Here is a 14,521-nt window from a genome sequence, read left to right as displayed (position 1 = left end):
TGTGATGCACAGCTGTATTTCCAGCATCATTCCTCCAGTCTTCAGTGTCACATGATCTTCAGAAATCATGAAAATATGATGATTTACTGCTCAAGAAACATTTCTGATTATTATCAATGTTGAAAACAGCTGTGCTGCATAATATGACACTGAAGACTGGAGTGATGATGCTGAAAGTACAGCTGCACATCACAGAAATAAATGACACTTTACAATATACTCCAAACTTTTGACCAGCAGTGTATATTATTAAAACTAAATAAAGGAAAAAAGTACACCTCATAATAAACCATGCACACATTCTCAAAGAATCATAAACAAAAATAAACCATTTAAAATATTTTAACAATAAATTTTATTGACAAAATGGATTTTTTTTTTATGGTGGCCACAAACTGTGAATCTTCCTTTTGAAATCTTAAGTAGTTCTCCAGCTTCTACAGGAAAGACAGAATCTGTGGCCATATTCACAGAGAATTGTATCTTTCTACTATGTGTCCTGGCAAGAAGATGTAGCTTTAAACCTATTCACAAAACTCACAAATTCAGGCCATTTCCAGTATGTTTTAAACATGTTTAAAAATGAACATTCTGGTCCTGGGGACCCACAACACTGCACATTTTATATGCCTCTCTTGTCAAACACATCCGATTCAGATCATCAGCTCCTTAGGAAAGAGCTCCATAAACTGAACTGAGTGTGTCAGAAAAGAGAGATGTACCAAATGTGATGTGCTGTGGGTCTCCAGGTCCAGGATTGAAAACCACTGTCGTAAGGTACTCAGCACAGCTCATAAATTCTCTCATATCTCATATTATATAACAACGATTTAAACAACAGTCAGCATAGTTGGTGACAAATGAGCTTCTTTTCTTCTAAGCATGGACCTTGTTTCTTGGTTTCCTTGTTCTCGCTCTTAGTTCCCTGAGCTAGTTTCCAGTTCGTGTCTTTATTAGTTAATCATCCTCAACTGTCTGTCCCTCATTTGTCACCCTACTTTAATTCCCCACTCATGTTCAAGTCATTGTTGTGTATTGCTTGTGTTTTGTGGTGTTTAGATGTTAGCTTCCTCTGCTGTGGATTATCATTAATAACCACTCTCCTACACATTTTTTTAAACAGTAGAATTAATAAGTAACCATTTATGAATGAATATACATATAAACCGCTGTGACATCCTGCTCGTATGTATCACGCAGTAGAAAAGCCCCTCGCTGTGCCCAAAACAGATTACCTGTGGATGAGTATCCAAACAAGGACTGGAGAGGGGTTGTCCCTCTCCACTTCACAGTTGTCGAATGAAAGGAGAGTTTTATAATTACAGGACACTTATCCAACACTTTATTAAAAATGAACGCATCATACATCATTACGCTATTTCTGAGTCAATGCACAAGGGCAGTCCTTTCAGTTTTGTGGTTCAATTCCAATGAGTGTTTACATGCACTCTCAATCGGATTAGAAAAGGAATAAATTGGGGACCATGCCCACCTCTCTTACCTTTCTGACCTCTCTGTTAGGGCCCATGACCTCCTCTCTGACCTCTCTGTTAGGGCCCATGCCTCCTCTCTTACCTTTCTGACCTCTCTGTTAGGGCCCATGACCTCCTCTCTGACCTCTCTGTTAGGGCCCATGCCTCCTCTCTCACATCTCTGACCTCTCTGTTAGGGCCCATGCCTCCTCTCTCACATCTCTGACCTCTCTGTTAGGGCCCATGCCCTCCTCTCTCACATCTCTGACCTCTCTGTTAGGGCCCATGCCCTCCTCTCTCACATCTCTGACCTCTCTGTTAGTGCCCATGCCCTCCTCTCTCACATCTCTGACCTCTCTGTTAGGGCCCATGCCCTCCTCTCTCACATCTCTGACCTCTCTGTTAGTGCCCATGCCCTCCTCTCTCACATCTCTGACCTCTCTGTTAGTGCCCATGCCCTCCTCTCTCACATCTCTGACCTCTCTGTTAGGGCCCATGCCCTCCTCTCTCACATCTCTGACCTCTCTGTTAGGGCCCATGCCCTCCTCTCTCACATCTCTGACCTCTCTGTTAGTGCCCATGCCCTCCTCTCTCACATCTCTGACCTCTCTGTTAGTGCCCATGCCCTCCTCTCTCACATCTCTGACCTCTCTGTTAGGGCCCATGCCTCCTCTCTCACATCTCTGACCTCTCTGTTAGGGCCCATGCCTCCTCTCTCACATCTCTGACCTCTCTGTTAGAGCCCATGCCTCCTCTCTCACATCTCTGACCTCTCTGTTAGGGCCCATGCCTCCTCTCTCACATCTCTGACCTCTCTGTTAGGGCCCATGCCTCCTCTCTCACATCTCTGACCTCTCTGTTAGGGCCTTCCCCTCCTCTCTCACATCTCTGACCTCTCTGTTAGGGCCTTCCCCTCCTCTCTCACATCTCTGACCTCTCTGTTAGAGCCCATGCCTCCTCTCTCACATCTCTGACCTCTCTGTTAGGGCCTTCCCCTCCTCTCTCACATCTCTGACCTCTCTGTTAGTGCCCTTGCCCTCCTCTCTCACATCTCTGACCTCTCTGTTAGGGCCCATGCCTCCTCTCTCACATCTCTGACCTCTCTGTTAGGGCCCATGCCTCCTCTCTCACATCTCTGACCTCTCTGTTAGGGCCCATGCCTCCTCTCTCACATCTCTGACCTCTCTGTTAGGGCCCATGCCTCCTCTCTCACATCTCTGACCTCTCTGTTAGGGCCCATGCCTCCTCTCTCACATCTCTGACCTCTCTGTTAGGGCCCATGCCTCCTCTCTCACATCTCTGACCTCTCTGTTAGGGCCCATGCCTCCTCTCTCACATCTCTGACCTCTCTGTTAGAGCCCATGCCTCCTCTCTCACATCTCTGACCTCTCTGTTAGAGCCCATGCCTCCTCTCTCACATCTCTGACCTCTCTGTTAGGGCCCATGCCTCCTCTCTCACATCTCTGACCTCTCTGTTAGGGCCCATGCCCTCCTCTCTCACATCTCTGACCTCTCTGTTAGAGCCCATGCCTCCTCTCTCACATCTCTGACCTCTCTGTTAGGGCCCATGCCTCCTCTCTCACATCTCTGACCTCTCTGTTAGGGCCTTCCCCTCCTCTCTCACATCTCTGACCTCTCTGTTAGGGCCCATGCCTCCTCTCTCACATCTCTGACCTCTCTGTTAGGGCCCATGCCTCCTCTCTCACATCTCTGACCTCTCTGTTAGGGCCTTCCCCTCCTCTCTCACATCTCTGACCTCTCTGTTAGGGCCCATGCCTCCTCTCTCACATCTCTGACCTCTCTGTTAGAGCCCATGCCTCCTCTCTCACATCTCTGACCTCTCTGTTAGGGCTCTTACCCTCCTCTCTCACATCTCTGACCTCTCTGTTAGGGCCCATGCCTCCTCTCTCACATCTCTGACCTCTCTGTTAGGGCTCTTACCCTCCTCTCTCACATCTCTGACCTCTCTGTTAGGGCCTTCCCCTCCTCTCTCACATCTCTGACCTCTCTGTTAGGGCCTTCCCCTCCTCTCTCACATCTCTGACCTCTCTGTTAGGGCCTTCCCCTCCTCTCTCACATCTCTGACCTCTCTGTTAGGGCCTTCCCCTCCTCTCTCACATCTCTGACCTCTCTGTTAGGGCTCTTACCCTCCTCTCTCACATCTCTGACCTCTCTGTTAGAGCCCATGCCTCCTCTCTCATATCTCTGACCTCTCTGTTAGGGCCTTCCCCTCCTCTCTCACATCTCTGACCTCTCTGTTAGGGCCTTCCCCTCCTCTCTCACATCTCTGACCTCTCTGTTAGAGCCCATGCCTCCTCTCTCACATCTCTGACCTCTCTGTTAGGGCCTTCCCCTCCTCTCTCACATCTCTGACCTCTCTGTTAGTGCCCTTGCCCTCCTCTCTCACATCTCTGACCTCTCTGTTAGGGCCCATGCCTCCTCTCTCACATCTCTGACCTCTCTGTTAGGGCCCATGCCCTCCTCTCTCACATCTCTGACCTCTCTGTTAGTGCCCATGCCCTCCTCTCTCACATCTCTGACCTCTCTGTTAGGGCCCATGCCCTCCTCTCTCACATCTCTGACCTCTCTGTTAGTGCCCATGCCCTCCTCTCTCACATCTCTGACCTCTCTGTTAGTGCCCATGCCCTCCTCTCTCACATCTCTGACCTCTCTGTTAGGGCCCATGCCCTCCTCTCTCACATCTCTGACCTCTCTGTTAGGGCCCATGCCCTCCTCTCTCACATCTCTGACCTCTCTGTTAGGGCCCATGCCCTCCTCTCTCACATCTCTGACCTCTCTGTTAGTGCCCATGCCCTCCTCTCTCACATCTCTGACCTCTCTGTTAGTGCCCATGCCCTCCTCTCTCACATCTCTGACCTCTCTGTTAGGGCCCATGCCTCCTCTCTCACATCTCTGACCTCTCTGTTAGGGCCCATGCCTCCTCTCTCACATCTCTGACCTCTCTGTTAGAGCCCATGCCTCCTCTCTCACATCTCTGACCTCTCTGTTAGGGCTCTTACCCTCCTCTCTCACATCTCTGACCTCTCTGTTAGGGCCCATGCCTCCTCTCTCACATCTCTGACCTCTCTGTTAGGGCCTTCCCCTCCTCTCTCACATCTCTGACCTCTCTGTTAGGGCCTTCCCCTCCTCTCTCACATCTCTGACCTCTCTGTTAGAGCCCATGCCTCCTCTCTCACATCTCTGACCTCTCTGTTAGGGCCTTCCCTTCCTCTCTCACATCTCTGACCTCTCTGTTAGTGCCCTTGCCCTCCTCTCTCACATCTCTGACCTCTCTGTTAGGGCCCATGCCTCCTCTCTCACATCTCTGACCTCTCTGTTAGGGCCCATGCCTCCTCTCTCACATCTCTGACCTCTCTGTTAGGGCCCATGCCTCCTCTCTCACATCTCTGACCTCTCTGTTAGGGCCCATGCCTCCTCTCTCACATCTCTGACCTCTCTGTTAGGGCCCATGCCTCCTCTCTCACATCTCTGACCTCTCTGTTAGGGCCCATGCCTCCTCTCTCACATCTCTGACCTCTCTGTTAGGGCCCATGCCTCCTCTCTCACATCTCTGACCTCTCTGTTAGGGCCTTCCCCTCCTCTCTCACATCTCTGACCTCTCTGTTAGGGCCCATGCCTCCTCTCTCACATCTCTGACCTCTCTGTTAGAGCCCATGCCTCCTCTCTCACATCTCTGACCTCTCTGTTAGGGCTCTTACCCTCCTCTCTCACATCTCTGACCTCTCTGTTAGGGCCCATGCCTCCTCTCTCACATCTCTGACCTCTCTGTTAGGGCTCTTACCCTCCTCTCTCACATCTCTGACCTCTCTGTTAGGGCCTTCCCCTCCTCTCTCACATCTCTGACCTCTCTGTTAGGGCCTTCCCCTCCTCTCTCACATCTCTGACCTCTCTGTTAGGGCCTTCCCCTCCTCTCTCACATCTCTGACCTCTCTGTTAGGGCCTTCCCCTCCTCTCTCACATCTCTGACCTCTCTGTTAGGGCTCTTACCCTCCTCTCTCACATCTCTGACCTCTCTGTTAGGGCCCATGCCTCCTCTCTCACATCTCTGACCTCTCTGTTAGGGCCCATGCCTCCTCTCTCACATCTCTGACCTCTCTGTTAGGGCCCATGCCTCCTCTCTCACATCTCTGACCTCTCTGTTAGAGCCCATGCCTCCTCTCTCACATCTCTGACCTCTCTGTTAGGGCCCATGCCTCCTCTCTCACATCTCTGACCTCTCTGTTAGGGCCTTCCCCTCCTCTCTCACATCTCTGACCTCTCTGTTAGGGCCCATGCCTCCTCTCTCACATCTCTGACCTCTCTGTTAGAGCCCATGCCTCCTCTCTCACATCTCTGACCTCTCTGTTAGGGCCCATGCCCTCCTCTCTCACATCTCTGACCTCTCTGTTAGGGCCCATGCCCTCCTCTCTCACATCTCTGACCTCTCTGTTAGGGCCCATGCCCTCCTCTCTCACATCTCTGGCTTCTCTGTTAGGGCCCTTGCCCTCCTCTCTCACATCTCTGACCTCTCTGTTAGGGCCCATGCCTCCTCTCTTACATCTCTGACCTCTCTGTTAGGGCCCATGCCTCCTCTCTTACATCTCTGACCTCTCTGTTAGGGCCTTCCCCTCCTCTCTCACATCTCTGACCTCTCTGTTAGGGCCCATGCCTCCTCTCTCACATCTCTGACCTCTCTGTTAGAGCCCATGCCTCCTCTCTCACATCTCTGACCTCTCTGTTAGGGCCCATGCCCTCCTCTCTCACATCTCTGACCTCTCTGTTAGGGCCCATGCCCTCCTCTCTCACATCTCTGACCTCTCTGTTAGGGCCCATGCCCTCCTCTCTCACATCTCTGACCTCTCTGTTAGGGCCCATGCCCTCCTCTCTCACATCTCTGGCTTCTCTGTTAGCGCCCTTGCCCTCCTCTCTCACATCTCTGACCTCTCTGTTAGGGCCCATGCCTCCTCTCTCACATCTCTGACCTCTCTGTTAGGGCCTTCCCCTCCTCTCTCACATCTCTGACCTCTCTGTTAGGGCCCATGCCTCCTCTCTCACATCTCTGACCTCTCTGTTAGAGCCCATGCCTCCTCTCTCACATCTCTGACCTCTCTGTTAGTGCCCATGCCCTCCTCTCTCACATCTCTGACCTCTCTGTTAGGGCCCATGCCCTCCTCTCTCACATCTCTGACCTCTCTGTTAGGGCCCATGCCCTCCTCTCTCACATCTCTGACCTCTCTGTTAGGGCCCATGCCCTCCTCTCTCACATCTCTGGCTTCTCTGTTAGGGCCCTTGCCCTCCTCTCTCACATCTCTGACCTCTCTGTTAGTGCCCATGCCCTCCTCTCTCACATCTCTGACCTCTCTGTTAGTGCCCATGCCCTCCTCTCTCACATCTCTGACCTCTCTGTTAGGGCCCATGCCTCCTCTCTCACATCTCTGACCTCTCTGTTAGGGCCCATGCCTCCTCTCTCACATCTCTGACCTCTCTGTTAGAGCCCATGCCTCCTCTCTCACATCTCTGACCTCTCTGTTAGGGCCCATGCCTCCTCTCTCACATCTCTGACCTCTCTGTTAGGGCCCATGCCTCCTCTCTCACATCTCTGACCTCTCTGTTAGGGCCTTCCCCTCCTCTCTCACATCTCTGACCTCTCTGTTAGGGCCTTCCCCTCCTCTCTCACATCTCTGACCTCTCTGTTAGAGCCCATGCCTCCTCTCTCACATCTCTGACCTCTCTGTTAGGGCCTTCCCCTCCTCTCTCACATCTCTGACCTCTCTGTTAGTGCCCTTGCCCTCCTCTCTCACATCTCTGACCTCTCTGTTAGGGCCCATGCCTCCTCTCTCACATCTCTGACCTCTCTGTTAGGGCCCATGCCTCCTCTCTCACATCTCTGACCTCTCTGTTAGGGCCCATGCCTCCTCTCTCACATCTCTGACCTCTCTGTTAGGGCCCATGCCTCCTCTCTCACATCTCTGACCTCTCTGTTAGGGCCCATGCCTCCTCTCTCACATCTCTGACCTCTCTGTTAGGGCCCATGCCTCCTCTCTCACATCTCTGACCTCTCTGTTAGGGCCCATGCCTCCTCTCTCACATCTCTGACCTCTCTGTTAGAGCCCATGCCTCCTCTCTCACATCTCTGACCTCTCTGTTAGAGCCCATGCCTCCTCTCTCACATCTCTGACCTCTCTGTTAGGGCCCATGCCTCCTCTCTCACATCTCTGACCTCTCTGTTAGGGCCCATGCCCTCCTCTCTCACATCTCTGACCTCTCTGTTAGAGCCCATGCCTCCTCTCTCACATCTCTGACCTCTCTGTTAGGGCCCATGCCTCCTCTCTCACATCTCTGACCTCTCTGTTAGGGCCTTCCCCTCCTCTCTCACATCTCTGACCTCTCTGTTAGGGCCCATGCCTCCTCTCTCACATCTCTGACCTCTCTGTTAGGGCCCATGCCTCCTCTCTCACATCTCTGACCTCTCTGTTAGGGCCTTCCCCTCCTCTCTCACATCTCTGACCTCTCTGTTAGGGCCCATGCCTCCTCTCTCACATCTCTGACCTCTCTGTTAGAGCCCATGCCTCCTCTCTCACATCTCTGACCTCTCTGTTAGGGCCTTCCCCTCCTCTCTCACATCTCTGACCTCTCTGTTAGGGCCCATGCCTCCTCTCTCACATCTCTGACCTCTCTGTTAGAGCCCATGCCTCCTCTCTCACATCTCTGACCTCTCTGTTAGGGCTCTTACCCTCCTCTCTCACATCTCTGACCTCTCTGTTAGGGCCCATGCCTCCTCTCTCACATCTCTGACCTCTCTGTTAGGGCTCTTACCCTCCTCTCTCACATCTCTGACCTCTCTGTTAGGGCCTTCCCCTCCTCTCTCACATCTCTGACCTCTCTGTTAGGGCCTTCCCCTCCTCTCTCACATCTCTGACCTCTCTGTTAGGGCCTTCCCCTCCTCTCTCACATCTCTGACCTCTCTGTTAGGGCCTTCCCCTCCTCTCTCACATCTCTGACCTCTCTGTTAGGGCTCTTACCCTCCTCTCTCACATCTCTGACCTCTCTGTTAGGGCCCATGCCTCCTCTCTCACATCTCTGACCTCTCTGTTAGGGCCCATGCCTCCTCTCTCACATCTCTGACCTCTCTGTTAGGGCCCATGCCTCCTCTCTCACATCTCTGACCTCTCTGTTAGAGCCCATGCCTCCTCTCTCACATCTCTGACCTCTCTGTTAGGGCCCATGCCTCCTCTCTCACATCTCTGACCTCTCTGTTAGGGCCTTCCCCTCCTCTCTCACATCTCTGACCTCTCTGTTAGGGCCCATGCCTCCTCTCTCACATCTCTGACCTCTCTGTTAGAGCCCATGCCTCCTCTCTCACATCTCTGACCTCTCTGTTAGGGCCCATGCCCTCCTCTCTCACATCTCTGACCTCTCTGTTAGGGCCCATGCCCTCCTCTCTCACATCTCTGACCTCTCTGTTAGGGCCCATGCCCTCCTCTCTCACATCTCTGACCTCTCTGTTAGGGCCCATGCCCTCCTCTCTCACATCTCTGACCTCTCTGTTAGTGCCCATGCCTCCTCTCTTACATCTCTGACCTCTCTGTTAGGGCCTTCCCCTCCTCTCTCACATCTCTGACCTCTCTGTTAGGGCCCATGCCTCCTCTCTCACATCTCTGACCTCTCTGTTAGAGCCCATGCCTCCTCTCTCACATCTCTGACCTCTCTGTTAGGGCCCATGCCCTCCTCTCTCACATCTCTGACCTCTCTGTTAGGGCCCATGCCCTCCTCTCTCACATCTCTGACCTCTCTGTTAGGGCCCATGCCCTCCTCTCTCACATCTCTGACCTCTCTGTTAGGGCCCATGCCCTCCTCTCTCACATCTCTGGCTTCTCTGTTAGGGCCCTTGCCCTCCTCTCTCACATCTCTGACCTCTCTGTTAGGGCCCATGCCTCCTCTCTCACATCTCTGACCTCTCTGTTAGGGCCTTCCCCTCCTCTCTCACATCTCTGACCTCTCTGTTAGGGCCCATGCCTCCTCTCTCACATCTCTGACCTCTCTGTTAGAGCCCATGCCTCCTCTCTCACATCTCTGACCTCTCTGTTAGTGCCCATGCCCTCCTCTCTCACATCTCTGACCTCTCTGTTAGGGCCCATGCCCTCCTCACTCACATCTCTGACCTCTCTGTTAGGGCCCATGCCCTCCTCTCTCACATCTCTGACCTCTCTGTTAGGGCCCATGCCCTCCTCTCTCACATCTCTGGCTTCTCTGTTAGGGCCCTTGCCCTCCTCTCTCACATCTCTGACCTCTCTGTTAGGGCCCTTACCCTCCTCTCTCACATCTCTGACCTCTCTGTTAGGGCCCTTACCTTCCTCTCTTTCAGCTCTGCTGGTGTCCATGGCATGGAGTGGATGTTTTGACCCCATAGATATCTAACAGGAGTGATTATACTGCTGTGTAAATCAAACTGAATTATTTTCTTGGGTTCATAAATAAAAATAAGAATACATGTTTCTTTGGGACTTTTTGGGGAAACTTGACACATTTCATTTCAATTATTAACATTCACACAAGGTCACTTTACCTGAGAAGAGAAATATGGGGCGAAACAGACAGTGGTGCAAATCGTTTTTTTCAGTCTGGTTCTTGTGAGATCACCTGGAGATTTAGAACATATGATTTTAAACCACAAAAATCTATCAATATCTAGAGAAATGCTCTCAACATACCTCCAAGCACCACTGCATGACTTGTAATGAGTCATTTTTTTTTACTGGTGAAACTAGAGCAGGGACCTCTCGTCTCGGCAGAACTGCTCTACATCAGGCTTGGATCGAAAACATGTAAAATACTGTAAAACAAACATTATGTGATCATAATTACACATGCCTATAAACAATGCTTAAATGCTAAATGAGAAAATGCTTTGGTGTATAATGTGTATAATAATATTCAAAGCATCTTCTTTTAGCTCAATCATCATAAGTAGCTGTTCTGTTCATTTCTTCATTTATAGAACCACACTCATACTGATGTATGATTCAAAAGGGAGCAGTAAAGGAGTTTATTTTGGACATGCACAGAGTGATTTATTGTTCTGATTGGACAACCTGTAGCGGTTGCCACATAGACTAAGAACTGCACCGTAAACTTCAAAACATTCTTTGCTCTTAAAGGTGTAATGTATGAATATATTTTTTCAAATATCAATGAATAATTATGCAAACTGTGAACTTGAGATATCGGAGTTGAGGTGTTTAAAGGGTTAAAATTGCATTAATTAATATATTGTCTTCATGTTTCTCTCCTGCAGTGAAGGATCAGTTTCATGGCAGATCTCTTCATCATCTTCACCTCCTCTTCCTCTCTCTCATATCCCTCTCTCCACTGCACTCGTCTTCACTTCAGTTCTTCTTCATTCTGTTCTTCAAGGAGTTTCAGTTCTGTTTCACCATGTCATCTATCTTCTGCAGTAGATCAGTCACCTGTGTCCGGTCTTCAGTCTGATTATTATTGAACACGCTTTGATCAGCTTCATCAGAGGAGATCCAGGTTTTCCCAAACACTGTTCGATGGTCTTGTTCTTCATGAAATCTCCTCTGGTGAAGAGCACCATCGTGGACTTTAATGAGTTTTCACCGGACGTCTCTTGGATGATCTTCACTGATGTTTCCTCTTGTTTAGTGAATCGTCTCAGTGGTATCGGTAAGAGAAACACATGTGGTCCAGGCAGGATCATGGAGATGCAGCTGCTGATTTCTCTCTGGATCTCCTCATTACTCAGTTCAGTATCAAACAGTCCTTGAGTGTCGATCACAGTAACACGTCGACTGTTGATGGCAGATGTTCCTCTCTGACTCTCTTTAAACCACTGATTCAAAAGATTTGTCTGCTGTAAAACCTAACATTGTGTTTCCAGTTGCACATTTCCCATCTCCAGTTTTTCCCAGCAGCACAATCCTCAGATCATCTTCTGCATGCTTTATCTGCACAGTTAGCATTTTAGTGGAATTATTTGAGGACTATGGTGAGACCTATGTGATTCACTATGAGCTCTGTGTTTAATATGGATGAGGAACTGTGATATTTAATTTTTAAAAAAACTAAATCAAATACATCTAAATAAAGACCTTTGACCTTATTTTTCTAAATATTGGACATTTGAATATTTCAATAGAATTTTTAATTTTTAAGTGTCACGGCACGGTAGAGACAGCGCCGAGGAAAGAATAGGGTCTGGGTCCACATGCAGGGAAAAACTTTAATATGAACAAAAAGGCCAACAAGGCAAAACAAAACAAAAGCAGGAACGGTTCCAGCACAACCAGATCACACACAAACACCTCGGAATACAAGTCAGACTCGAAATACACATACGAGATGAACACTTAACAATTAACAAATACAGCCAAGCAGAGTGTTGGGTGAGACAAGCATAGATAGTCCGTGACCATAGGCACCAGGTGTGTGTGTGTGTGTGTGTGAAACAGGTGTGCAGAGTGAACAAGGTGTGTAGAGTGAAGGTAATGAGTCCGGGAGAATGGAAGTGGGTCCGGACTCATGACATTAAGATTAAGAATGTGGACTTTGGCAGTTCTTCTGTATAATACAAATGTAATATAGAATCCAACTCTATTGTAGAATTAGAGATATTCAGTCAAAACTTTTTTATTTCATGCTTTGCAGTTTAAGACTGATTTTCTGCTCATTACCTTGTGACACTAAATATGTGTCTGTTGAGTTGATTTTCTTCTCCATCTCTTCATATTTCATCTGAGCCTCCAGAAACATCTCTGTGGAGTAAAACTCTCCTGTTTTCTTCCAGCATCTGCTCGATGTTCTCCATCAATGTGGACACTTGTGTTTTTGGACCGAAGAACTGATGTTGTCCTCCGAACCTCTCAATGACAGACTGTGTCTCTTCACTGAGTTCTTCTGAGTCCTGCTTTATGAGGATCATGATGTGTTTGTTGATCTTCTCTGTTTCTGCTTTGTCTTCATGATTGAGTGGAGCGTCAGGAATAATGAGGAGGAAAGCATGAACTCCAGGATGACAGAGAGACACACAGTGGAGAGTCTGACGCATCACTTCCTCCTCTGAGAGACGAGTCAGAGCTGGAAGCTCTATCACTCTGATCTGACGATCGTGGAGCTCCACGTCTGATCTTCTGTCGGTCCGCTGCAGGATCTGCTCTGACACACACAACCAGATTCAGCTTCACAGCCTCTGAAACTTCAAATATCCTCACACTCACGTCTCTCTGTGATCTGTTGTTTCACTGTGAAACACTGCAGCTTCAGCACACTCCAGGTGATGTCCATCATTCATCTTCACAATGTCCTCAAACATCAGCAGGAGATCATCAGGAGAGCTGCTCTTCTGAAGACTGAAGTGTCTGTTTGCACATTTCTGAATGATTCTGTGTAGGATGTCACTGGTTTCATTGGTCTCTTGTGTGCTGAACACCATGATGTGATGATAAACCTGCTCAGAGAAAGAGAGCAGCACCTTCTCCACACGCTCCTGATCTTCTGCTGAACACTGCTCATGTTTGAGGACCAGCACGATCACATGAGGTCCTGGATCAGACAGAAACACACACTCTCTCACTGTCTGTGTGATCTGATGATCTGAGATGTTCGTCTGGAGCAGCTGAGGACTGTTGATGATGATCAGGTGTCTGTCCTTCAGTTTTCCTCCGACTCTCTCTACAACATCTGGAGGAGCTTCACTGTCAAACGCTGCTCGTCCTAAGATGAAGTTTCCCACCAGACTGTTTTCAGACACGCTCGAGCCCAGAAGAACAATCCTCACTGCAAACAGTCAAGTCAGACTTTCAGAGCTACATCTAACGATGCATTTATCACTATAGTACACTTCATCACTTCATGTATTAATGTAGGCACAGACTTACAGTAAAGAGGCAGGTCTTTGCTTCGTCTTCTCCTGTGAAGAGGATTGTGTTCAGCAATCACTGTATGAAATAAAAGTCAATATTTATATCCTGAAGCCAATGTGACACATGCACAATGCACAGCCATAGTTCTAGTTAACAAGTTATTAATAATAATACTAATAATAATAATAATAATAATAATAAGTTAAACATAATTTTAAAAAGACAGCCTGGATATTATATGAAAGTCTTAGGATGTGGTTGGCCAAGGCTGTTGTGGATGGTATGTGTGCACTATACTTTATTGTGTTTAAAGACAATGTGAAAGGGCTAAAAAAAAAGAGAAATAATTAAATGAAGCAATCACAGCAAATGAATCATTGCACAAGTACCATATTTGTATTATTTATCTTTATTTCCCCACACGTTACACCGTATGTTACATGAGCTCTGAGCATTATCTGTGAATGTCGCGGCTGCTGTATGACTGTCTGTGTTTGAGGGTGAGAACAACACAGGAAACACAGAAGAGTTCTCCTTCTAAACCCTCAACCACATCTGTCAGTAGCAGCTACACACACACCTCTGTCGTTCTGTTCCTTCTTCACACACACATTAAAACTGTGAGTTCCAGGAAATCACATACGTGTGACTGTTCTCCATCTCAGTATATTCAAGCCTGGAAGGAGCTGATGCAAGGCCGCACATACTGTACATCACAGACATGTAAATGAAAGTGCTTTCAGAATGCTAATTCATTTTAAGCTCATTTTAAGCTCACCTCTGGTATCAGCGAGTAACATGTTTCTCTGTTTCCTCCTTCGTCTCCTTCATCTGTCTTCAGCTGATGATCTTCTCTGACTCCTGACGTCTGAGTCTTCATCGTCCTGTAAGAGATTTGAGTGCTTTTCAGACAGTGTTCATTTATCCAGACTGTGTGAAGCTCCTGTAGTTTGTGCTTCAGTTTTCTGTTTAACTGCAGCAGGTTTGACAGCGAATCTCACCTCGTAGATCACGAAGCTCTTTCTGTTCACAGGTTTGATTCCCACTGAACACACACACACTCTGATTTACATCAAACAGATCAAACTTCATTATTTGAAGGACTGAAAGAAGTTAAAGAGACTTATTATTGCAACTTTGCAGTACTTTACAGTTTTCTGACCGACA

The 14,521-nt window shown here is 48.7% G+C and overlaps 1 protein-coding gene across 1 annotated transcript; it reads right to left on the bottom strand.

The window, feature by feature from the left end:
- Positions 1 to 12,657: 12,657 nt before the first annotated feature.
- Positions 12,658 to 14,242, bottom strand: LOC132148698 (GTPase IMAP family member 7-like). The gene is made up of 3 exons (XM_059557396.1): positions 14,133 to 14,242; positions 13,370 to 13,429; positions 12,658 to 13,268 (listed from the first exon to the last, which is right to left on the bottom strand). The coding sequence occupies exons 1-3, from the start codon at positions 14,152 to 14,154 to the stop codon at positions 12,706 to 12,708; spliced, it is 645 nt and encodes a 214-aa protein (XP_059413379.1). The 5' UTR covers positions 14,155 to 14,242; the 3' UTR covers positions 12,658 to 12,705.
- Positions 14,243 to 14,521: the final 279 nt, after the last annotated feature.

The sequence above is a fragment of the Carassius carassius genome, chromosome 9 (assembly GCF_963082965.1).
Source record: "Carassius carassius chromosome 9, fCarCar2.1, whole genome shotgun sequence".
Lineage (NCBI taxonomy): Eukaryota > Metazoa > Chordata > Actinopteri > Cypriniformes > Cyprinidae > Carassius > Carassius carassius.
Note: the sequence above shows the minus strand (reverse complement) of the source record. Positions and strands in the feature narration are given on the sequence as shown.

Excerpts from the sequence above, each read along its gene's own strand:
- LOC132148698 (XM_059557396.1), bottom strand. The coding sequence starts at position 14,154 with ATGTTACTCGCTGATACCAGAG. Across the intron at positions 13,430-14,132 it reads GTTACTCGCTGATACCAGAG|TGATTGCTGAACACAATCCT; the intron begins GTGAGCTTAAAA and ends TATTTCATACAG. Across the intron at positions 13,269-13,369 it reads CAAAGACCTGCCTCTTTACT|TGAGGATTGTTCTTCTGGGC; the intron begins GTAAGTCTGTGC and ends GACTGTTTGCAG.